Raw genomic sequence first — 25,317 nt, forward strand, 5'->3', positions numbered from 1 at the left:
AACAGAGTTACACATTGATCTTTTACACACACAGACATTTCTGAAGTACAGACAATTTACAAACCTGTAAGACTGAATGACATGAACTCTGATTGAAGCCAGTGACCTTCAACATCATCTCAGGCCAGGTCTCAGTTACATATGCCATGACTTTGAACATTTATAATGTGGATGCGTGCATTTGTTCCAGTTAGACTTGACAAACTCAGTTAATATTCCCCTTCAGATATTTAGCCCAGAAATTATCCATATATGATAAATGTACAGCTGTCTGTCCATGAGTCTGTTCAAGAACTTCTCCAAAATGGTAAGAGCTAGGACCACCAAATTTGGTATGCAGCTTCCTCTTATTCTAACTTAAAGGAAGATCAGGGTTTGGTTGTGCCAGGAAAATGGGAAGTGCATGGAATGGGATTGTTTTCCATAACATGGAAAGGGGAGGGGGCTGGTTGGAGGACAGTGATACAGCTAAGTGATCAGTGGGGGACCATGTTGCTGGTCATTGGACCAAGTAAGAAGCCTCCCTGTCCCAAACCTTGCCCCCTTTGGCTGCAGTGCCTAACCATGTCAACAACCGTCCGCCCTGGACCACCTCCAGGCCAGGCAGCCCTTCCATAAGACGCTCAGGGCCAGAAACAGTGGTCTGGCTTTCCTTGGCCCACCCCAGAGAAGACACCAGGGGAGAAAGTGGGAACCATGGACCTGGACCCCCTCCCACATGTAGAGTCTGGGAAAAGCAGCCTGGTTTCTCCTCCCCCCCTCCCACCCCCAGCTGAGTAGGGGCTGGACAACCCAAGCCTAACCTCCCTTCCTTATCCCCTCCCCACAGTCACCGAGAGGACTTGGGTAGACTGGCTGGCCAGAGGGGCTGGCCAGGTCATCCCCACCCCTCAGGAACCGCCAGCTGAGGGGGCTTGGCAGTACAACCCTATCCCTTGGTAGAGATGCAATTGGAACAGCACCACCCTTGCTGCCACAGCCGGCCCCGAGAAGCCCCACCACCATCACCACCACCACCACTTGGTCTAAGTGCCCCACCCCCGCCTTGTTTCCTGCACATCCCCCTGCTCTGCACCTCCCACTCTCTACTGGTAGAAAATTTAAAATGCAACAGAAAAAGTAAGCAAATAGAACATGCTAAAACTTGTCATTTTGATTCATACCTTTAAAGCAGTGTTTCTTAAAGTGGGTCTGCGGACCCACAATGAGAGTGCTGCTAAGTAGCTGCTTCTGTTTGTTTATTTACTGGCTTCACAGCCATGGAGCCGCGTGACTTTCATTGGCTCCGGTTTTCCGCTTGAAGCCAAAGGGAGATGCGGGTGGCAGAAGCCAGGTCCATGCTACTTCCTGCAGCTCCCTGTGGTTGCAAACAGCAAATTGGAGCCAATGGAAGCTGCGAAGCACTGTGGCTGCAGAGCTGGTAAATAAACAAACAGGAGTGTCCAGTTAGCTGCTTTCTGAGAGTGGGTCCGCAGACTACTTTGAGAAGCACTGCTTTAAAGTCACATTATTTCAAGGAATGTGATTGAGTTTAATATGTTGAAGTGTTTTAAATGATCCCTGTTAAGACTTGAAAGATCATGTGTCAAAACAGAATATAAACACCTTAAAATTTAAATTTTGTTCTTCAGGGACCTGCTTGCATGGCTCTTTTTAGTGAATGGCTCTTCCTAGCTGTTAAGGTCCTTAAAACTGATGTGTCTCGCTTTCACTTTTTAAAAGTGTGGGAGGTCATTTGATCCAAACTTCCTGTTCCTGTGGCCTAATGCAAGAGTTGCCCTTGTGGATTCAAGACATATCTCCACATTCCCACAGGCTGGGGATGACGATTGCATAGGAGATGACTCAGAGTTAAAGTTTTTAAAAGAAAAGTAAGTATTAAAAATAACCTCAATTTATGGTTATGATTAAATTAATTTCACTTAAGTTTTGTTATCTTCCAGACCAAAACACTTACCAGATATCTCACCAACTATAAAGTAGATTTAACACCGTGCCCCTTTCCCCAAAAAAGCCAGTACATTGCAGGGATGTAAACAGCTTCTAAAAATATTAACTGTGTAACCAATTAAAATTTCACAGGCTGCCAGACTCACAGGCTCCTGGCCCTGCCAGTCTGCAGCCCTACGGGTTTCAGGCTTCACTGGCTCCTGGGGTCTGCCAGGCTGCCAGCTTCACAAGCTGCCGGTGCCTCTGGCCCCTACAAGCAGCCTGCAGAAGTTGAACCATTATCGGAACCAATAAGCATCAGCTTATCAGCTAACTGGTTAAACTTTTACATCCCTAGTGCATTGATTCATATACAGGCAGTCCCCAGGTTACGTACAAGATAGGGACTGTAGGTTTGTTCTTAAGTTGAATTTGTATGTAAGTCGGAACTGGTACATATTGTAGGGGAAACTCTAGGGAAACATTTCTCCAGAGCTCAGTTTTATTCTCCCACGCCTCACTTCCCTCAGTCCTTTATTCTCAAGCTGAGGTGTCTGCTGAGAAAAGCCACTCCGTGTCTCCCAAGTCTGCTGGGGGCGGGGGTGCTAGCTTAGTGTCTCCCTGGTCTGCTGGGGGGAAGCAGCTAGTGCGGGGTTTCCTCACCCCGTTTGTAAGTAGGGATCTGATGTAAGTCGGATCCATGTAACCCGGGGACTGCCTGTATCGAGGAAAATCTATCAAATAGCAATGTTTGTTATAAAACAATTTTATATTAAGTAGAAGCCTTGCATATTTTCTTTTCAGGTAGAACTATTGTCTCTCTGGGATGGCTGAAATACAGACCATCTTAAGGGTCAAACTCTGTCCTTAAATTTGCACTGGGCACTCTCTGACTTCTATATTAACTTCACGTATGCATCACAGAGTAGAATTTGTGTGTTAGCCTCTGTTACGTGCTTTTGTTTCTCTGCTTTGACTTTTCCAAATAATTTCATATTCTAAAATTTTAAAGCTTCTGAAATATTCTCTTATCTAGGCTGGACCAAGAAAGCAGTGCATTTTACTCTTCTGCTCGACTCTGGGATGATGGCATAATACTGCCACAGAATTCTAGAAAAGTAGGTTTTTTCTTTACATTAAATGCACATGGCCACATAAATCATTCAGTTTCTCCTCACCTTTTCTCTCCTGGCCAGTCTATCCAAAATGGTCCTCTTGCTGTCCTTTTCCATTCTGGTGGCTTTGATAATGGAACCTTCTCCCTGAATTCCTTAATTGCCTTCAGTCTCCTTGAAGTTTCATTGAGACCCCATGTCTTCTAGGCCTCATCTACTTCTCCACATTTGTAGAAAAAAATCTTCCAAGTCCTAAGTTCTTCCCGGTCCTCTTTCCTTGTGGTGCATTTTTCTTTCTTCTATACTTCATGCCTTTTACTTTGCCCCTTACTCTTGGAATGGTCTTCCCATTCTTATCTGCTGTGTATCTGTTTATTCAGATCTGTATGAGAGGCAACAAGGTGGGGGGTGGAATACAGGAGAATAAAAATGCATACTATTGTCATTTCAATTAATCTTGTTTCCTCAGAGTTGCCGAGAGTAGAGTGACATCTGTTTGCTCCACTGTCTCTTGGGTGCGTCAACACAGCAGGGCTTATCTCAAGTTGCATAACTTACTTCAAAATTGGGAGTGTCTACACAGCACTAATTTTGATATAGAGCACTTTTCCTCCAACTTTCCTTACTTCTTGTATAATGAGGGTTACAGGAAGTCAGAGTAAGAAATCCTCCAGCTTGACAGTATTTTGACATTATTTCATAATAACTACTTGCTGTATACATGTGAACTAAGTTATTTTGAAATAACGCTAGTTATTTTGAAATATGTTGCTGTGTAGACGTACCCTTGGTATCCTGTGGTCATTTCTACCTCTTCTCTCTCCGGCTACGTCTATACTGGCCCCTTTTCCGGAAGGGGCATGTTAATTTCACGAGTCGCAATAGGGAAATGCGTGGGGGATTTAAATATCCCCTGCGGCATTTAAATAAAAATGTCCGCCGCTTTTTTCCGGCTTTTAGAAAAGCCGGAAAAGAGCGTCTACACTGGCCCCGATCCTCCGGAAAAAAAGCCCTTTTCCGGAGGATCTTATTCCTACTTCAAAGTAGGAATAAGATCCTCCGGAAAAGGGCTTTTTTTCCGGAGGATCGGGGCCAGTGTAGACGTAGCCTCCCTGTACAATAGTATTCTACTTTTCTGCTTGTGTGTGTATATAATGTTTATTTTTGACAATTCATTTTTAAGCCTCAGTTTTTATACAATAAAAATTAAAAGCATTATCTGATTTTTAAATAATAATGTAATTCCCAATGTTTGAAATTTCTAAAGAATTAATTGCGTATCCCATTTTTTCATCAGGTGATTGCACAGTGCTTAACAATTATGAAACAGCAGAAGTATCAGATCAAATCTCTGCAACAGTATCCCATTATCCGACTGTAATCAAACTGCCATTTGCAAATAATTGGGTTTTTAAGAATGACAATACAATGTTTTTAAATGAAGTGATTTGCTAGCATTTTGTTACCTTTAGTATAACTTGAAATAATTCTATAAACTGTCAGTATACAAAGAGCTCACATTTCAGGCCCATTTGGATTAGGAATATTTTGATCCTTGTTGCACTAGCAAATTTGAAAATTATATTGTATGTAAAGACAAAGGAAAATACAATTAATGAACTTTTGGATCTTGCCACTTGATCTGTGTAATGAAGAAAACTCCTCTTTGTGCAAAAAATGATTCTTGGGTTATTAATATACACATTTTGGATATGGAATGTAAGAGTGAGCTCTCATTTCTCAGTCCACAATAGGAAAACAATGAAAAGTAATAAGCATTGAGTGGAAGCTAATACTAAAAATACAGGTTTTTCTCTGGGATACTTGTTTTAAAGTCAGTCACTATACTGTCAAATTTCTTTCAGCATTCATCAGTGTGAATAGGGCTTGTGTTGTGCTAAGTACTGCATGGGATTTTTTCAGGGGGAAAAGGCAAAACACCACATTTATGGGTAATACATATAGCATTCAACACTTATATGCATTTGATATAGCACACTCATGCACTTACATACACACAAGCATACTCTGTCTTGTTATCAGTAGTTGCTTCCCCTAACAGCACTGGCCAAGTGATAAAGAAGTGGGAGGGATGGAGCCAGGCTTCTGCCAATCTGGATCGATGTTCCCATGTTGACAAGATAAAACTCGGGGTCCTCCTGCAAGATACCTTTGATTTATAGTAGTTCCCCTCTCATGCAAATCTATTATCTTATGCATATGCAAAATCTGTGAGTCATCATATGCATATGCAGTTTGTTGCCTATGGCGCCTTCTTCTGGATGTTGTCTCAGTGCTACCACATTCACCTTCAAAGAGGGTGCTGCTGACTCCCAAGGCTGTCCATATATCCAATTTTCTTTCAGTGAGCCCACTTAACAGGTCTCATTGTTCTTAGATCAGGCTGCTTCTTCAAGTGGTGTCCCTGTGGGTGCTCCACTGTAGGTGTCGGGTCATCCCGGCGCTTCAAATCGGAGTTTTCTTGAGCAGTAGCCAGCTGGACCACGCCTGTATGGCTTGCACTTCATACCATTCACACTCTTTTGATCTCTTGTGCAGTCTGGCTCCCACCAGTTCCTTCTTTGCCGCCCGTGGTCGCAGACAGAGCGAGCCTCTTCTCCTCAGAGAAATCCGTTCAGGAATATAATACTTAATTGTTTTGTCTTTTTAGTTAGAGTTACAGAGAGAAGAAAAAAACAGAGAAGATGACTTTGTTAGTTGGTATGTTTTGTAACTAGCCATGCCGGGCTCTCCTGGCTTTAAGAAGTACGTCACACGTCGTGACGCCATGCCAGCTTTGGACGCTCATGCGGAATGTATTAAATGCCTCAGTGAGGCCTGTGTTCCTCAAAAGTGAGTTCACTGTGCCAAGCTGACAGTTAGGGCACGTAAGGACAGGGAGATGAGGCTAAAAATGTTTTTATTTGACAAAGTGCTCCAGCCTCTGGAGTATTCTTGTACTATCTCCACTCCACATTCTCCTAGAGCGGAGAAGAGAAAGGCTGTTTCGCCAAAGGCAGCCCCATCTCGAAAGAGAGCTTCGCCAGCTCAGTCTTTGCCATCAGCATGAGTCAGTGTCGATGATAAGCCTGCCATGTAAGGAGCAGTGGCACCTAAGCATAAGTCACTGTCGGAGCCAAAATCATGGCGAAAATCTGTAACGGTGCCGTCAATAGTCATAACAGTTTGCCATTTGGCACCGCCAGCGATGGCCCCGGCTGCAACAGTGCCAACAACACTGGCACCATCGGCATTGGAGCAGTCAACAAATGTATCAACGACATCGGCACTGACTACCTCGGCACCGGCCACACACATGCCGACGACTTTGGCACCGGTCACACACATGCTGACAACTTTGGCACAGACCATTGCGGCACCTATCAGTTCAGCACCAGCATCTTCGGCACCACATGTCCTATCCAGCCTTCGGGTACCGAAGAAAGCACCTTATAAATCTGCCTCTGTCAGGTCAGCAAGCCCAGAACCGGCACCATCTTCCGCACCACCTTCGCCATATTCTCCATAAATAGCAACGGATGGCAGGGGCCACTCTCCATGTGAACAAGCAAGGTAACATGCATCTAGGTACTGCTTATCACCCTCCTGATTCAAGATACCTGCCTCATTCTTCTCCTTCCTCAAAGGGATCACCACGCTCACCTCGCTCCCTGCACCTACCACCACATCATCAGGTACACTACAGAAGTGGGATGTCATCTCAACAGCTTTCACCAGTCTGATTTTACCACAGATGGCACAGTCCAATATACTACAAATATCACTCTCGGCATAATTCATTTAGTCACTGCTATCATCATTCCAAATATGGCTATCCTTGTTGCCACAGTCGCCCAGCCTCCCGTGCTCCCTCAGTTTCCCTACAACTTTCGTATAGTCAGGAGGTGGCGAGGTCATCACCTAATCTTCCCTCTATGGACCATCATTCAGAGCCGAAGGAAGGTCATCTCTTTGAGGCTGAAGAACACCCACCAGATGTATCACCCACCGATCAGTCGTCGTCATCCCCCAACGAAGCAGTCATACCTGGTGACCAGTCCCCTCCTGATGACTTGAAGCAATTCCAGGAACTTTTCAAAAGGGTGGCTGCATCTCAGGACATCACATTAACGGAGGTGTCTGAAAAACAAGATAGGCTCCTTAAAAACCTTCAGCCATCACAGGTGGGGAAAGGTGGCGATCCCCATGGGTGATGACATCATGGAGGCTGCCAATGAGATATGGCAGACCCCAGCTTCGACAACCACAATCAACAAAAGTGGACAAATTATATTTTATCCCTCCAAAGGGAGCCAATTTCTTATTCTCCCGCCTTCAACCAAACTTGTTAGTTATTGACACTGCCCAACACAGAGTCAAATTACCACAATATAAGAATACCAGAGATAAAGATAATAAACACATGGACCTCTTTGGGAAAAATCTTTATTCTTTAGTCACCCTACTCTTGCGGATCGCAGATTACTCAGCACTACTCTTCAACCACAACTTTGACAACTACACAAAGTTGACCTCCCTCCTAGAATACCTACCAGAACATCACTTCAAATAGCACTGGGTATAGCTGACACGGCAGCCAGAGCTACTGAGACATCAGTTCTTACGAGGAGAGCCTCCTGGTTACAATCTGCAAGGGTCCCTCATGAGCTTCAATCAAAGGTGGAAGATCTCCCCTTTAACAAGCAAAAGTTATTTGCTGAAAAGATGGATGACGTGCTGCATTCCAGCAAAGACTCTAGAACAAATTTGCACACACTTGGGATGTATACTTCTCCGTTCCGTTGTAAACGATACATTCCATATCAAAACCAGCAGGAGTTCTCCTACTCTAGATACCAAGAATAATCATTTGTACAATCAAAGAGCAGACAACGACCACAAAGGAAGCGCCCACAGGGCGCTAGCAATACCAGCAACCAGGAGAGTAAGCAGCAGGTTTGACCTGTTGGTCGAGGATCTGCAAAACCTCCCCATTTCACATGAAACATCACACGCTGCTTTGGTCTCCCATCACTGCCTGAGACCTTTTTGTCATTGCTGGGCAGCCATCGCATCGGATCACTGGGTCCTTGAGATAGTAAAATCAGGGTACACCATCCCCTTTACTTCCCTACCCCCAACTTTCCCACCCTCCCCGTCCCTCTTCAGGGACCCCTCTCATGAAGACTTGCTAACATAGGAGGTACAATATCTGCTTAGACTAGTAGCAGTGGAAGTAGTACCAGAGGACTTCAGAGGCAAGGGATTCCATTCCATTTACTTTCTCACCCCCAAAAAGACGGGCAGATGGTGGCCCATTTTGGATCTCCGCAAGTTAAATTGGTACTTTCGAAAGCAACGATTCAAAATGGTTATCCTCACTTCAGTAATCCCAACGATAGAGAAGGAAGACTGGTTTGCAGCCCTTGACTTGCAAGATGCCTATTTTCACATAACTATTCATCCATGCACAGACCGTTCCTACATTTCATTATAGGAACAGACAATTGACAATACCGAGTACTTCTGTTTGGCTTCTCATCGGTACCGAGAGTGTTTTCAAAGATGTTAGCCATTGTAGCGGCCTGCCTTCACAGGCAAGCCGTGATTATATTTCCTTATCTCGACGATTGTCTGTTAAAAGGCCCATCAGAAAGGGACACACATCGAATGGAGGCAACAACAATGCAAACGTTCAACCTTTTAGGTCTTATACTCAATACACAGAAGTCCCTTTTTATACGTGTTTCCCCCATCCCACTCATTCCCAAGGTATTAGAGAAAATTGCCAGAGACAGAGTGACAGTTATTCTCATAGCACTGTTTTGGGCACAACAGATATGGTTTCCTTGTGTGTATCTGATGTCTTCTCGGCCTCCCTACCACCTTCCCACTCTACATGATCTTCTAACTCAGAACAGGGGATCCTTACTTTACCCGCAGCCACATCTCCTACACAAATGCTAGAATTCATAGGTGCCAAGCTAGATTCCATATCCACAAGAGCATATCTTCCTATGCAAAGATTTCACATAGTCCAGGAGCTGGTTACTACTGTTTCTCTCAGTCCCACAATTTCCGTACTTGTCTCCAGCTGATGGGTCACATGGCCGCAACAACCTACATGGTCGATCATGTCCATTTACATTTTTTATATCTTCACCACTGGCTTACGTCAGTATATGCCCATCACAACATACAAGTACACAAACTGGTCTCCCCTCTTCATGTCTTAAACTCTTACATGGTGGACAAATCCCTGCAATCTTCTAGCTGACATACCATTTCATTGAGATTAGCCATCCATTCAGATAACTACCGATGCGTTCCTAATCGGATGGGGAGCCCACGGGAGTGCCATGTCAGTACAAGGACGATGGACCACACAAGAGACTATGCTTCATATCAATTTATTGGAACTCGGAGCTGTGTTCAATGCATGAAAGCATTTTGCTATGCACATTCGAGGCAAAAATGTCAGAATACTGACTGACAACATACCAACAATGTATTACATAAATCGCCATGGAGGTGCCTGTTCTCATGCTTTATGCAGAGCCGGTCTGATTGTGGAACTGGGGCATACAGAACAAAATTACCCTTGTAGCTTCATACTTGCCAGGAATGAACAATATCATAGCAGACAAGCTCAGCAGACACTTTGCTCCAGAACACGAATGGGAACTACACCCTTGGGTCCTCCGTTCGATTTTCCAACGATGGGACACACCAGAGATCGACTTATTTACCTCCTACATAAACAAGTGTCGCCGTTACTGCTCCCGAGGTCCCTGGGAGATGCCTTTCTTCTCAATTGGAAGGGTCCCTTTTTATACGCGTTTCCCCCATCCCACTCATTCCCAAGGTGTTAGAGAAAATTGCCAGAGACAGAGTGACAGTTATTCTCATAGCACTGTTTTGGGCACAACAGATATGGTTTCCTTGTGTGTATCTGATGTCTTCTCGGCCTCCCTACCACCTTCCCACTCTACATGATCTTCTAACTCAGAACAGAGGATCCTTACTTTACCCGCAGCCACATCTCCGCCTAACAGCATGATTCATAATTAGATCCACCATGTAGAACTACAGTGCTCTGACCAAGTAAAGCAAGTAGTTCTACACAGCAGGAAACAATCTACCTGAACCACTTATCTCCACAAGTGGCATAGATTCCTCTCTTGGTGCTCTGACAAGCATTTAGACTCTAACACAGCACCACTGCATACTGTGTTGGACTACACACTATCCCTCAAGGATGCTGGGTTATCCCTCTCCTCTTTGAGGGTGCATCTATCAGCGATCACTGCTTTGCACAATCCAATTGATGGGTGGTCAGTCTTTGCTCATCCTATCTCAAGGAGATTTATGAAGGGCCTCTCCAACCTATGCCCACCACGCAGGCTGCCACTGCCATCAGGGAACCTAGAAATGGTTTTGAATACTCTTACCTGGGCACCTTTCAAACTTCTACTTGTACACTGCCTATGATAATGCTAAAGGTGCTCTTTCTGCTGGCAATCACTTCTGCTTGCAGAGGTGGTGAGTTAGCAGCATTAATGGCTGTTCCAACATACACTATTTTTAATAGAGACAACATAGTGTTATTCCCACATCCTGCCTAAGGTTTGCTCTGACTTTCACTTAAACCAACCAATTGTACTCGCTTCATCTACCTTAAGCCACACTCAAATACAAAGAAGGCAATATATCACTCACTGGATGTACGCAGAGCTCTTGCATTCTGTATAGAACGGACCAGATCTTTCCGCGAGTCGGATTGCTTGTTCATTTCTACAGTGGAACGCAAGAAAGGATGTGTGTTATCACAATACCTGTCCAAACTCAGTCTCCTGCATTATGTAATTCTATAACTTAAGGAATAAACTACTATTTCAACCACCCAGATCACATTCGACAAGAGTGGTAGTGAAGTCCACAGCTTTTCTTCATGGGGTTACCCTCAAGGACATCCACAGAATGGCTACATGGTCCACCAATGGCACTTTTATGAAACACTAGGCGATCTTGCTGTCTCAAGCAAAAGATACTATTGTGGCTTCCACGGTCCTATTGACCACTGTCAATCCATAAAATCCGAGGCCCACCTACCACTTAGACTGGGTACTGCTACACATTCACCTACAGAGGGGCTCCCATGGGGACATCACTTGAAGAAGAAGAGGAAGTTACTCATTGGGTACTTCTACACTGTCATGATTTTGTGCAAAAACTCTTTTGCGGAAGATTTCTTGTGCAAAAACTCTTCCAGAAGAGAGCGTCTACACTGGCATGTGCCTTTGCGCCAGTGATGTGCTTTTGTGCAAGAGCATCCATGCCAGTGTAGACGCTCTCGCGCAAGAAAGCTCTGATGGCCATTTCAACCATAGGGCTTTCTTGCGCAAGAAATTCATGTTGCTTGTCTACACTGTCTACACTGGCCTCTTGCGCAAGAACAGTTGCACAAGAGGGCTTATTCCTGAGCGGGAGCATTGGAGTTCTTGCGCAAGAAGCACTGATTTCATACATTAGAACATCAGTGTTCTTGCGCAAGAACTCACGGCCAGCGTAGACAGGCAGCAAGTTTTGGTGCAAAAGTGCCTGTTGTTGCGCAAGATCGTGCCAATGTAGACACAGCCACTTTGTGCAGAAACGACGGTTCTTCGAGATGTGTCCACTCGTGGGTGCTCCACTACTCGCCCTCCTCCCTGTCTTGGATTCTTTTTCCTTAATATCTTTCAGATACTGGGGCGGGCTCAAGGAACTGGCAGGAGCCAGACCACGCAAGAGATCAAAAGAGCGTGAACAGCACAAAGCACATGCCGCACATGCACGTTTTGTCTGTCTACTGCTCAAGAAAACTCCGATCTGTGGTGCTGGGACAACCCGACACCAACAGTGGAGCACCCACAGGGACACACATAGTGAAGAACCGCCATTACTGCACAAGGTGAGTAACTTCCTCTTTCATCCCCTCTCCAACCATTGCAACTGGCTTGAGGTGCTTGTTTTTCTCGCTTTATCCATTAACACCTCATTCATTCAACAGGGACATTCTCTTTATCTTACTCATTTTTAGGGACTATTCTACCACGACTTAATACAATAGACTTAATACAAAGTTTCTGTGTTCTGTATCATGGGTGGGCACTAATTATTGACTGGGGGCCATTTCAGAAATTTTTGAAGTGTCCCTGAGCAGCCCTGGAAGGGGCAGGATCAGGACATTTCTGTGCTTCTCCACCCACAGACCCTGATTGGTGTGGGGGTGGAGGAGTGCACAAAGTCTTTCTCCTCCTAGAGACAACCACCAGCTGTTCTGAACAGCTGGCCATTCCCTATAGGTACCTGTGCCCCTGGCAGTGGGAGGAGACTTCACGTGCTCCCCCGGCTGACCCCAGGTCAATCAGGGCCTGGGGAGGGGGAGCACGTGAAGTCTCTCGCTCCCTACCCCCACCCTGCAAGGGAGTGTAGTGCTTTGAATCAGTTGTCAGCTGAGCAGCAGCTGATGGTTGACTTTTAAGTGCTGAGCCCTTTGCAGGGCAGGAGGAGACTTTACATGCTCCACCCACCCCCAAGCCCGGATTGGCCTGAGGGTGGGGAAGTGTGCAAAGTCTCCTCCCACCCTGTACTGTAAAGCAGAATAGCAAAAGAATGTAACAACTCCAGTTTTGTAACAAATATGTAACAATCCAACTGCTAAGTATTGTAACCCAATGAATGCAGATGTAACATCCAATATGAGCCTCTAATGCATCATCTTGAACAGTGCATGTAAATGATACAGAACTGAAATATCTGAATGCATATACATCCACTCATTATGTTTATAAATGTAACATCTATGTGAAACCAATCCATATATGTAAACATGTCCTATTTCAAAATGGAGTCCAGAACTCCATTTTAAGTTGAGAATTCTACTGACATCTATTTTAAGTTAAGATCTTGTCACGTATTAAAGCTACCTGTATATCTAGCTGTTAGGATTTAAAAATTCAAGCTAGTATACGGGTTGAAATTTGAATAATCTATAAATATTCATAAGCATCTTATGTCAGCCAATGATTTTAAAACATGCTGTTAAGCATCTTTTCTAAGCCAATCAGATCGTACCACGGAACCTAATGAATATGCATGAACCCAGACTTTTTAAGTCTCTGCCGCGCAGCAGTTGCTGTTGCGTCGGGTCTACGTCGGGTTCGTCGGTTCCGTCGGGATAGGTTCTAGGCTAGGTTAGAGAGAGAGTGAGTCATCCTTGTCCTAGGTGTATGAAAAAGGTCCTGTAAAGATATTCTTCTAGAGAAGCTAGCAGAAGGCTATGCTATCTCTATTTTATATAATATAGTATTTTCTTGAGTCAGGCTGGCGGAAGGCCAGACCTCCTCAAATAGATTAGTTAGGTTAGTTAGCTTAGTATTTTAGATAGATTAGCTATCGTCCTCGAGTTTGTACGGCAGGTTGCGTCGGTCTTCGCATGTCGGCCGTCATCGTGCTTGTTCGTCGGGCTCGTCGCGATTAGGTTAAGGTTTTATTTTTAGGATAGGGTTAGAGTAGATAGAACAGAGTCATCAATCGCCTGATCCGGCTGCACCGAAGCGCAGAGAAGAGGCAGCGAGGACCAGAGGGCTTCACGGAAGGTGAACCAACCGTCTTCGTCCTCCATCCGTGCTTCGAGGGATCTCCTGAGCTGTTCTTCTCCTGGGGCTTTAATTAGCCAACAGATTGTAGGTCGCCTAGCGTCGAGACCAGCTGACGAGGGACGCCTAACTGTCCTCCCTAAAGGCTTTCAATTACCCCAAGGGTTGTAGGTCGCTAGCTACTCATCATTCGTCTCTGTCACCGTAGACTCTGTGTAGGTATATGGGCCTGGAGGGACTTCCCCTCCTGGTCCATTTAATGTAAAAAGGGGACTGCCCCCTCATTTGTTCCTTCAAGGCACTGTTGGTTAAATTTGTTAAATAATATAGTCTTGTGGTTTTCACTGAAAATTCAGTTTTAAGTTTTCATTTTATACACGCCTAACATCCCTGAGAAATTATATACTCTCCGGTGATTAGATACGGAGTGAGAGTCGCACCTGAGATACCATCCCTAGCGGATGAGACCAGGGTTCGGTTACAAAGTATCCATCTGGAGTAGCTAGTCTACATGACACTTCTCCATCTGTTAAAAGATTACTGTAACAGAATTTGGCGACCGCGGCAGGACCCTCTAGAGTGTATTTTTCTCAGGCTTTTATTCTAGTATAAAATACCTTGAAGGAACACTTGAGTGTGGTTCGGGGGTTGTTTTATTTAAGGGCTTAGATAGATAGAGGGTATCCAGGAGGGGAAGGATTGAACCTAGCTGTGAATTGGCCACTCATAGTTTGGGGATTCCTAAAGCTCCCGGGGCCCAAAATCTCCTTTCCTTTTTAAAACGGTCCCCTTATCACCAAATACCCCTCTAGTGTAGTGTAGTTAATTTAATAAGTACTGTAATTAAAGAAAATCCGTTAAGATTTATTCCTCTTAAGGTCCATTGACCTAAGAGAAGAACACCTTGGAGACAAGAGTAACCCTTGTCCAGGTGTTTCTGATCAAAGAAATTTTTTTCTTTGGTTCCGTAAGGTGCTTGCTGTTGTCTGCAGCAGAGCAAGCAGCCTCAGGTTTTAAACCCCTTTAGAGGTTTTTCCTCTGGGTCATAGAACGTTCGTGGCAAGGTTGCCATTCAAGGTCCGCCATTTTGAGAGGCCTCCTTAGAACGTCCGGGCGTGTCCACCATTTTGTAATTGGCATACCGCCATTTTGGCTGTCCGCCATTTTGTTATTGGCGAAGCCATTCTAGGTATAGAACGCTCCGCCATTTTAGGTTGGCTTTGGAACGTTCGGTGTGTTGCCATTTTGAGGCGTTCCGCCATCTTGGGATTTAGAACGTTCATAGTTCCGCCATTTTGTAGTTGGCTTAGAACGTTCGGTGTTGCTTGGCAACCACCGCTTTTGCTGCGCAGCACCTTTGCAAGGAGCTTGCCCAGCCAGTTTAATATTAGTTTATGGTAAATTTCTGCAGGACAGAGGCCTGATCAGCCTGCTGTTCCTAAGTAACCCAGAATTTTACCAGGTTTTTCCCAAAACTTGTAAGGATAAAGTAAGGTCCTTATAAGTTTTAGCATGGCAGCTAAGAAGATACCGAGGATCTTCGGGCTAGATGGAAGCAAGCCGGCTGTGCAGATTAATAAAATTATTTTGGAACAAGATATTAATGTATTCATTAAAGATGTTAATTTTTGGGATGTGAATGATTTAAAGGGAGAAAACTGTTTAGATAACTTTAAAGTTATGTATGAAAATTATGTAACAGCTAAACCTAAGCCTAGTATAAAACACAAAAGAGCTCTTATACAAGGACTGGTTATAGTAACCAGATCTTTGGATGCAGAAGTAAAAGCCATTGCTAAACAGCTAAAGGACACAGAGATCAAATTGGCACAGGATGTGACAATACAAAAATTAAAGAGTGATTTAACTTTGAGAGAGAGCAAGAATGATACGTTGCGCTCTCAAAGAGATATGTTATCTCATCAAGCAGATGATGTCCTCAAGAGATGCCAACAGCTAGAGAGGGATCTAACTGAGAAAGTAGCAATGTTTAATGATTCAAAGGCTACTGTTAGGCACCTCTTGAGTGAGAAGAGACAAAATACACCTGTCAATGTAGATCACTCTGGATGTCAGCATAAAATAAAAGAATTAGAGCAAAAATTAGGTCTTGCAAGGGGTTTTTTCTCTGCCATAAATGAAGGGGTAGAGAAAGATATATATATAACAATACTATTCTAACTAATGAATTAGTGGAAGGAATGATGGAGCCCATCATTACAACCGAGGTGTTCCACCCTAATAATTCAAACCCAGTAGTGAAATACGAGAGGAGTGTTCTGTCACCAGAGCAGGCCAGAGCCGTAGGGCAAAATCTAGGACCTTGCAGAAAAATGAATGCCATAGACTGGATGGCTAAACTAGCAAGAACAAACCTCACCAGTGATGACATGTTGGTTGTCCTTCGAGAATGTCTACTCCCCGAAGACCTGATTGCTTTTCCAGCAGACCTTGCCAACTCAATTAATCCAGACTTCAATCAAATGTACAAGGCTTTATACAATGTTTTCTACCCACATGATGACATCAGGGGTAGATTCTATTCTGAAAAACAAAAGGAAGGAGAGAGACCTGAACTCTATTTCATCAGAAAAGAATTTCTTCAAAGATTAGCAGGATTGAGTACAGGAATCGATGGAAATATAGTACACGATACCCCTGAGTTCAGGAAGTCACTGTTTTTAGGACTACTTCCTTCCATTAAAGCCACCTTAAGCAACATGGATGTGGAGAGAATTCCACTAGAACTAATGAAGAACCGAATAAGAGAGACATTTGAGTGGCAAAGGCAAGCCGGGTTAATAAAGACAGTGGTCCCACCAAAAAGGATTGCTGAAGTCAAAGAAGCAAAGCCTCCAGTAAAAGGGAGAAGACGACCTCCTCCTCCTCCCCCAACACAGAATAGGGCTAAAGGTGTGACTCAATCTCGTCAATTCCAATCAAGACAAAACATTCAACAAGCAGAACCTTCAAGAATACCCTTTCAACCCACAAAGCTCTTCAGAGGAAAGAGGGAAGAATTGGCAGCTACCAGACAAGTCCTCGCTAATAGACTGTCCAGATACTTACCTTGGCCGAAGATTCAAGGAATGGACATAGACCAGATATTTAGTGAGTTGACCAGAATTGAACATGGTTGAGAGCACCTTCAGAACGTTCAGGTGCCACCCACTAGCAGCAGCGCCACCTACTGAAGAAGCCTAGATTGGCCTCAGCCCCTGCAAGAACTTACTAGAATAGAATATGACCAGTTTGGAAGACCTACTGTTCTAGTTGAACTGAGAGGCCAATTTGGGGCAACCAAGCAGAAAATGTTGGTGGATACAGGGGCATGCACTAGCATCATATGCACAAAAACATCACCTATGACAAAGAAATCTAACTATGCTTTCTCCAAAACCTTGCAATCTTATAATGGAAAGACATCAACAATTCCTTTTGCTTCAGATATAACATGTAGAATTGGGACAATAGAAGCCAAGATGCCTATCGGTTTGCAAAACCTAGACGGTGTCGGCATAATGGGAATAGATGCAATGAGAGAACTTGGAATAATTATTGATCTACCTAATAGACGAGTTCTTAGGGCAGAAAAACATCATTCAGATGCTGCTATAGTCATCTCCAGTGTACATTGCTTAGGAGCCATCAAAGCGAGTGAGGACCTGAAAATACCAACCTGGGATGATGACATTCAAGAAGCCATTAAAGATCATCTAGCAGTGTTTGCGAGACACAAGCAAAGTTGTGGGAAGACCTTAGAAGTAGTAGATGTTCCTGGTCCGGATCCGAGACCAATGAAACAGTACAGGTACCCCGTAGAAGCAGAGAAAGGCATCGAAGAAACCATTACTAACCTGGTTTCTCAAGGAGTCTTAATAAATACACAGAGTCCATGTAACTCCCCGATTTGGCCTGTAATAAAAGCTGATGGAAAAACATGGAGACTTACAGTGGACTACCGGGGTGTAAATAAAGTAACCCCGAGGATGGCTCCTGTTGTGGCCAAATTCCCTGAAATCATGGCCCAAATTGCCGAAGGTGCCAGATGGTTCTCGGTATTGGACATCAGCAACGCATTCTTTTCAATACCAATTGCCACCTCTGCTTGGCATAAGTTTGCGTTTACATTCAGAGACTAGCAGTATACATTCACTAGGCTCCCCCAAGGCTTCCATAATTCGCCTACAATTTGCCATCGCATCATATGTAAAATCTTGAAAGATCTCCCATGTGCGAGACATGTAATGTCATATGTCGACGATATCCTTATTGCAACCGAAGACAAAAAGATACATCTAAAGGTGCTAAAAGAAGTTTTAGGAGCTCTGAAACATGCTGGACTTTTAATTAATCCAGAGAAGGCACAGCTCATTAGACAGGAGGTAGACTATCTGGGTGTACATCTTGGTCAAGATGGTAGAAGACCAGATCAATCCAGAGTGGAGCTGATCTCAAAGTTACCTGCTCCCACGGATGTACACAGCCTCCGTACGTTCCTAGGCCTGATCGGATTCTCACAAGATTTTATTGAGGAATTCGGTTTTAATGCCCAACCACTCTACAAATTATTAAATAAGAGACAAGAGTGGGAGTGGGGCCAAGAACAACGAGCCTTCCAATATCTACGGACTGCCTTAATGAAAGCACCAGCTTTGGCGTATCCCAACCCTGAAAAAGAGTACCATCTTACCTTAAGAACAGGAAAAGAAGCACTAGGAGCGGTTCTTTTACAACACCAGGGCACTTCTTTAAAACCGGTGGCCTATCGGTCGAAAACCCATCTGGTGTAGAAAGACAGTACACCGCTTGTGAGAAAGAGGTATTGGCTCTGACATGGGCGCTAATCCACTGGGAATACCTAATTGGAAAGGCACCCGTAGTCTTACGAACCAGTCATACCCCAGTAAGCTACATAATATCTGGCCAGGCTAATAATGGAAGAGTTAGCCATCCAAGGTTAGCGAAGTGGACACTAGCCTTGTTGAATCATGACATCAAGATCGAGCCAATGAAGACCACATCATTGGTTCCATCAGTCCTTGCAACACCAATAAGTCCCGAACAAGATCATGAATGTCCAATTCCAATTCAAGTAGAAGCAACAATTAAATCACCTTTCAATTTACTGTCCAAATATGAGGATGTCAAGAACGAAGCTACTCATAACAGCTGGGTAGTAGATGGCAGTTGTTACCGCCATGAAGGCAGTATAGTTACTGGTGCTGCAGCGCTCCATGCATCTACAGGAAGAAAGATTCAAAACCCTGTACGTTTACCATCAGCACAAGCTGCAGAGATCATTGCAGTGATCCTGGCATTGGAGAATGCTGATACCACAGAGAACTTAGCTATTTGTACTGATTCCGATTGGATACTCCGATCTTTTATAGATTGGATGGTCGTCTGGAAACAGCAAGACGTGCACTAATGACAGACGACCAGTGAAGTACGCTCAATTGTTAAACTATGGCTGGAAGTTAGCTGAGGCAAGAAAAGGAAAAACCTATCTCTTTAAAGTACGTGCACACAGGAAAGATCAAAAAGAGATATCTTTGCTTAATAATCACGTGGATCAATTAGCTAAGCAAGCTGCCATTTTGGACAAGAAATTGACTTGGAATTTACCACCACAGCATGAGAAAATCGATGCTGTCAATGTTGCTCCACCATTAAGAGATACTGTGGACATTGTCAAGGTGCAAAATTCTGATAAGGAGATCAGTACGCTATTAAGTCAGGGACAATATAAGAACTATAATATCAAGAGACATGAAAAAGGACCCATAATGGCTCAAGAAGTTTTGAATGGCCAAGATACTGGGATTCCTCTTCTGGTAATGCCAACTGCACTGAGAACAGACTTGATCGAACTAGCACACGCGCAAGGTCATTTTGGCCTAGAAAAGACCCTCTCCCGTATCAAGACAGTGGCTTGGTAGCACTGCAGACACCGAAAAATACATCAATAATTGTTTAAGGTGTGCTCAAAATAATCCAAAAGCAATGAACAATCGTATCCCTTTAAAGCATCAATCCATTGATGGGCCTTGGAAGCGTATCCAAATCGACTTCATCGGACTGCTACCAAGGACTGGCAAGGGAAACGAGTACTGTTTGGTGATCATTGATCCATTCACCAAATGGATAGAGGCTATCCCCACTAGAAACTGCACATCCAAGACAACAGCTCGTGTGTTATTAAATGAGATCTTCTCAAGATATGGATTACCATCAGTTATTGACAGTGACCAAGGGTCACATTTTACAGCAGAAATCATCAAACAGCTTTGTGTAGCGCTTGGTGTTAGACAGCATTTTCATATTGCAGGACACCCACAGTCGTCTGGACTAGTGGAGTGTTCAAATCGTGTCCTGAAAACAGCTTTGAGAAAAGTTGTGGAAACTTCAGGCAAGCAGTGGGATGTACATCTCCCATTGATCCTGATGGCTATAAGGTCAACCGTAGGAGCACATAGCTACACGCCCTACGAAGTCCTCTTCGGCCGATTGATGAGAACACTGGAATTATGGTGGGTCGAAGGAGGGGTGCCACCCGAAGGCTTCCATCCTCGGATAAAGACCTCTGAGTACCTGAAGCAACTACTGGAAACGTTGAGTCAAATTCAACAATCAGTGGCGGTTACCTTAAAAGGAAATATTCAGAAGATGGATAAAAGATTGTCTGAAGAACTAAAGTTCCACGAATGGAGTGTCGGCGATAAAGTCCTATACCGACACTTCAGTGAGAAAAGTCATCCCTTATCTCCAAGATGGATGGGGCCTTGTTATATCATTAATAAAGCTGGCCCGACAGTGTACCAAATTGAAATACACACCAAAAAGAACCGGAAGATTGCTAAATGGTTCCATTCAAGTCAACTTAAGGAATGGAAAGGAAATTAGGACACAATAGCAGTTAGATAGTCAGGAGGGGTAGGAAGAAGTTAAATATCAAGAATGAAGATCATAACTAATACCTTATTATGTTTTGTCTTTACTTAGGAAAGTCATCAAGAAGGCCTTACTAAATACTGCTTATAAATATAAGTAGAATGAAAGTTATACATCAATATATTGGGTATATAGTACTTATTGTAGCCAGTGTTTGGACAGTTACATTAAGTGATGGAGTATCTTATTTTGCAAAACTAGTAATAGGGCAAGATGAGGTATGGAGATGTCGCGCAGGGGATATTCCATTAAAATATTGGAATATTATTAGAACCACTGCGAGTGATGAGTCTCCAACAGATCATTATGTATGGACAGAAGCGACATCTATAAATCCCATCTTTAGTACCAAATACGTTGAGACCTTTAAAGTTCAACCAAATGATGAAAGATGGCAAAACAAAGTACCAATAATCCCGGTATATGCTCCCCAGCGTATTACTCTCAGGGTCATCCAGGATAACAAGCACTGTCATCTGGAGATCCATGATGAGAGGGTGGGAAACGTAGTTGCATTTTTCGTTAAGCACTACGATACCACCAAATGACTTGAAATCAATTTTCCGGGTTGGTTAGACGCCAGTGTTTACACTGTAAGTGGAAAATGTAGGTGGGCTTTTACGAGTGAAAATCTATGTCAACAACAGCACAACAAGGTGTTTAATTGGTTGCACAAAAATATTATCTGGTTGGTTAGGGCCTCCATGTATATACATGGACGTGCTGTATACCCCAATAATTAGAAAAGAGCAAAATCAAGTGACATGGGTCATAAAAGTATATCACAACCAGAATGTCACGAATAATTTCCCAGCAATGGTGACATTCCCTACTGGAGCAGTCACGAACATATTTTTAAGTTGTAGAGAAAATTCAAGGCCTAAGTTACGACCCCAATACGTGCAATCACCTAGTTGTGAGGAAAACCCACAACCTTCAATGTTTGTCTGTGTGGGACATTTCGTGGAAAATATCACCAAATCTGGTACCTGGGTGATATCCAGCATTTTTGGCGTACAATATTATGTAAAGATACTGGTAGCAGAACCTCCCCAGGAGTATGAAATGGGCCCATATGTGGTAAAAACTAACATTGCCAGGCAGGTGTTGATTGAGCCAAAATATCAAATAAAATGGATACATGTACCTTTGCAGATTACTACTGTGAGCATAAAACCATCCTGTCAAAAATTTGTAAAACCCCTGATGGATGGATGGGAAAGGTGGTTGTTACAGATTGCCTCTTCCAAAACATCTCGGATTCGAGGCAGGCGTGATCTGGCAGGTAAAGTGCTGGGCGGTCTTGGTACTGGCCTAGGCGTGGTATCTGCCATAGATAACGCAAGATTGGCCAAAAATATCACCAAAGTTGCCTTAGGGACACAAGACATGGTCCACCCAATAGAGGAATCAATCCGGGGATTAGATAAAGTTCAACTTGATGTAGCAGAATTGCTCCCAATGTGGATAAAATCCCAGGAAGAGGATCATTTAAAATTGATCCAAGCCATGCAGGATATCCAGAATGAAACTGCATTGGCCTTGGCTTGTGTTCAAATTCAAAGCATGCTGTTAGAACTAGTGCGAAATATAATACGGGAAGCACTCACAGGCCGTCTTCCCCTTGAAATTGCCACATTGGTCAAGAACATGTTCTCTCCATTTGAACAGGAGAATCCGGATTTGTGGACCATGTTACATTCTCAATTTGATCCTGTGTTGAATACCTTACATCTGATGATGTTAACGGTTATAGATGCCCATAAAGAAGTCATATTCCCAATAGCCACTCTGGGTATGTTTGTTAACGGCTCGGTACTCATGCCAACATTGGACTGAGCATGGGCATACGAAACCTGTGAGGGAACATTTGCTGCAGTTAATATGCAAGCCTGTTTTGAACATCTGAAAATGGGCTATACCTGCACAACCGGTTTATGGGATCAGGGTAACTTGTGTCTAAATTCGTATGAGGGAGAGTGCACTTACGAACTTCGCCCGGTACCACTAGAGAATAATATCTCAGTAGTAATTCAAGTGGATCAATCATGTTTTTGTATTCGCAGCCTATGCCGCGAATTCACCGTCAACAGATTCTATACTGTAAAAATGCCTCAAAGAACAAATCTCTGCCTGTGTAAGGTATTTGAAATCAAGGGGTGTGATATTAATCTGAAAATGACAGAGACCTCTTACCAAGAGATTACGGCTAAATATGGCATTATTAAGACGGTGGCCCCAGTCTCTTTGGGTCCAAGTTTAGAAGCGGTAAAATCAATGATGATCCACTCAAATTTGAAAGATATTATTAACAACATACCTAATGTCAGCCAAAAGGTACATGTAGTGGTTCAACACGCTGCCAATAAAATTGTTAACATTGGCAAACGAATGCAGTCCAAAACCACGTGGTGGCAAACACTATTTGGTAACATCTTTGGTGACATTTCAAAAATCAGTATGGCGTCTCTGTTAACTTACCCTTTGGGCATTATATATATCATTATGACGTTGGTGATTATATATATACTGGTACTCACTATATACATCTGTTGTCCATACCAGAGATCTGTACTTATTTTTGCATTTATTTCTGCTGAGTAAAATGTGATGAACATCTTCTGTTTCTCCTCAGCTGTCCATCAAGGAAGGGAAATGTAAAGTAGACTAGCAAAAGAATGTAACAACTCCAGTTTTGTAACAAATATGTAACAATCCAGCTGCTAAGTATTGTAACCCAATGAATGCAGATGTAACATCCAATATGAGCCTCTAATGCATCATCTTGAACAGTGCATGTAAATGATACAGGACTGAAATATCTGAATGCATATACATCCACTCATTATGTTTATAAATGTAACATCTATGTGAAACCAATCCATATATGTAAACATGTCCTATTTCAAAATGGAGTCCAGAACTCCATTTTAAGTTGAGAATTCTACTGACATCTATTTTAAGTTAAGATCTTGTCACGTATTAAAGCTACCTGTATATCTAGCTGTTAGGATTTAAAAATTCAAGCTAGTATACGGGTTGAAATTTGAATAATCTATAAATATTCATAAGCATCTTATGTCAGTCAATGATTTTAAAATATGCTGTTAAGCATCTTTTCTAAGCCAATCAGATCGTACCACGGAACCTAATGAATATGCATGAACCCAGACTTTTTAAGTCTCTGCCGCGCAGCAGTTGCTGTTGCGTCGGGTCTACGTCGGGTTCGTCGGTTCCGTCGGGATAGGTTCTAGGCTAGGTTAGAGAGAGAGTGAGTCATCCTTGTCCTAGGTGTATGAAAGAGGTCCTGTAAAGATATTCTTCTAGAGAAGCTAGCAGAAGGCTATGCTATCTCTATTTTATATAATATAGTATTTTCTTGAGTCAGGCTGGCGGAAGGCCAGACCTCCTCAAATAGATTAGTTAGGTTAGTTAGCTTAGTATTTTAGATAGATTAGCTATCGTCCTCGAGTTTGTACGGCAGGTTGCGTCGGTCTTCACATGTCGGCCGTCATCGTGCTTGTTCGTCGGGCTCGTCGCGATTAGGTTAAGGTTTTATTTTTAGGATAGGGTTAGAGTAGATAGAACAGAGTCATCAATCGCCTGATCCGGCTGCACCGAAGCGCAGAGAAGAGGCAGCGAGGACCAGAGGGCTTCACGGAAGGTGAACCAACCGTCTTCGTCCTCCATCCGTGCTTCGGGGGATCTCCTGGGCTGTTCCTCTCCTGGGGCTTTAATTAGCCAACGGATTGTAGGTCGCCTAGCGTCGAGACCAGCCGACGAGGGACGCCTAGCTGTCCTCCCTAAAGGCTTTCAATTAGCCCGAGGGTTGTAGGTCGCTAGCAACTCATCAATCGTCTCCGTCGCCGTAGACTCTGCGTAGGTATATGGGCCTGGAGGGACTTCCCCTCCTGGTCCATTTAATGTAAAAAGGGGACTGCCCCCTCATTTGTTCCTTCAAGGCACTGTTGGTTAAATTTGTTAAATAATATAGTCTTGTGGTTTTCACTGAAAATTCGGTCTTTAGTTTTCATTTTATACACGCCTAACATCCCTGAGAAATTATATACTCTCCGGTGATTAGATACGGAGTGAGAGTCGCACCTGAGATACCATCCCTAGCGGATGAGACCAGGGTATGGTTACAAAGTATCCATCTGGAGTAACTAGTCTACATGACACTTCTCCATCTGTTAAAAGATTACTGTAACAGTACCCATCCTGCAAGAAGCATGCGGTGCTTAGATGCGCTGCACCCATCGCAGGGCAGAAGGAGACTTTGCGTGCTCCCCCTGCTCCCAGGCCCTGATTGGACTGGGGAGCAGCAGAGCCTCTGCAGGCCAGACAGCTTGCTTGGCGGGCCCGTGGAGGCCCTTTTGCCCACTCCTGTTCTATGTGAGAAGGTACAAAGTTTCTATGTAAAAGGACTTAATACAAAGCTATATAAAAGGACTTGGTAAAGTTAAAAACGTAATACAGAGATTATATGAAGATGATCCACACTGATATGAAAATGATTAATACAGAGATTTATGACTAATACGGAGATGTATCTACATCTGAACTATGCTTTTTCTTGCTTGTGAACTATTTTATGGAATTGTCTTTAACCACAGACTATAAATCTGCATGACTATGGATCTGATCCAGTGCCCACTAAATATAACAGGGTCTTTCAA

General features: G+C 43.6%; 1 protein-coding gene across 9 annotated transcripts in view; it reads left to right on the plus strand.

Annotated features, from left to right (window-relative positions):
• LOC102448257 (methylcrotonoyl-CoA carboxylase beta chain, mitochondrial-like) overlaps positions 1-23,908 on the plus strand; it is a 46,226-nt gene extending 22,318 nt beyond the window's left edge. For 4 of the 9 annotated variants that reach the window (XM_075936216.1, XM_075936219.1, XM_075936217.1 and 1 more), the window contains exons 11-14: positions 1,723-1,871; positions 2,966-3,047; positions 4,342-4,403; positions 11,787-23,908. In XM_075936216.1, the coding sequence (XP_075792331.1) occupies positions 1,723-1,871; positions 2,966-3,047; positions 4,342-4,403; positions 11,787-12,123 (630 nt within the window). In that variant the 3' untranslated portion in view covers positions 12,124-23,908. The remainder of the gene's footprint in view (positions 1-1,722; positions 1,872-2,965; positions 3,048-4,341; positions 4,404-11,786) is intronic. The other 5 variants (XR_012905911.1, XM_075936222.1, XM_075936221.1 and 2 more) reach the window with 5 other exon arrangements.
• Positions 23,909-25,317: the final 1,409 nt, after the last annotated feature.

The sequence above is a fragment of the Pelodiscus sinensis genome, chromosome 9 (genome assembly GCF_049634645.1).
Source record: "Pelodiscus sinensis isolate JC-2024 chromosome 9, ASM4963464v1, whole genome shotgun sequence".
Classification (NCBI taxonomy): Eukaryota; Metazoa; Chordata; order Testudines; family Trionychidae; genus Pelodiscus; species Pelodiscus sinensis.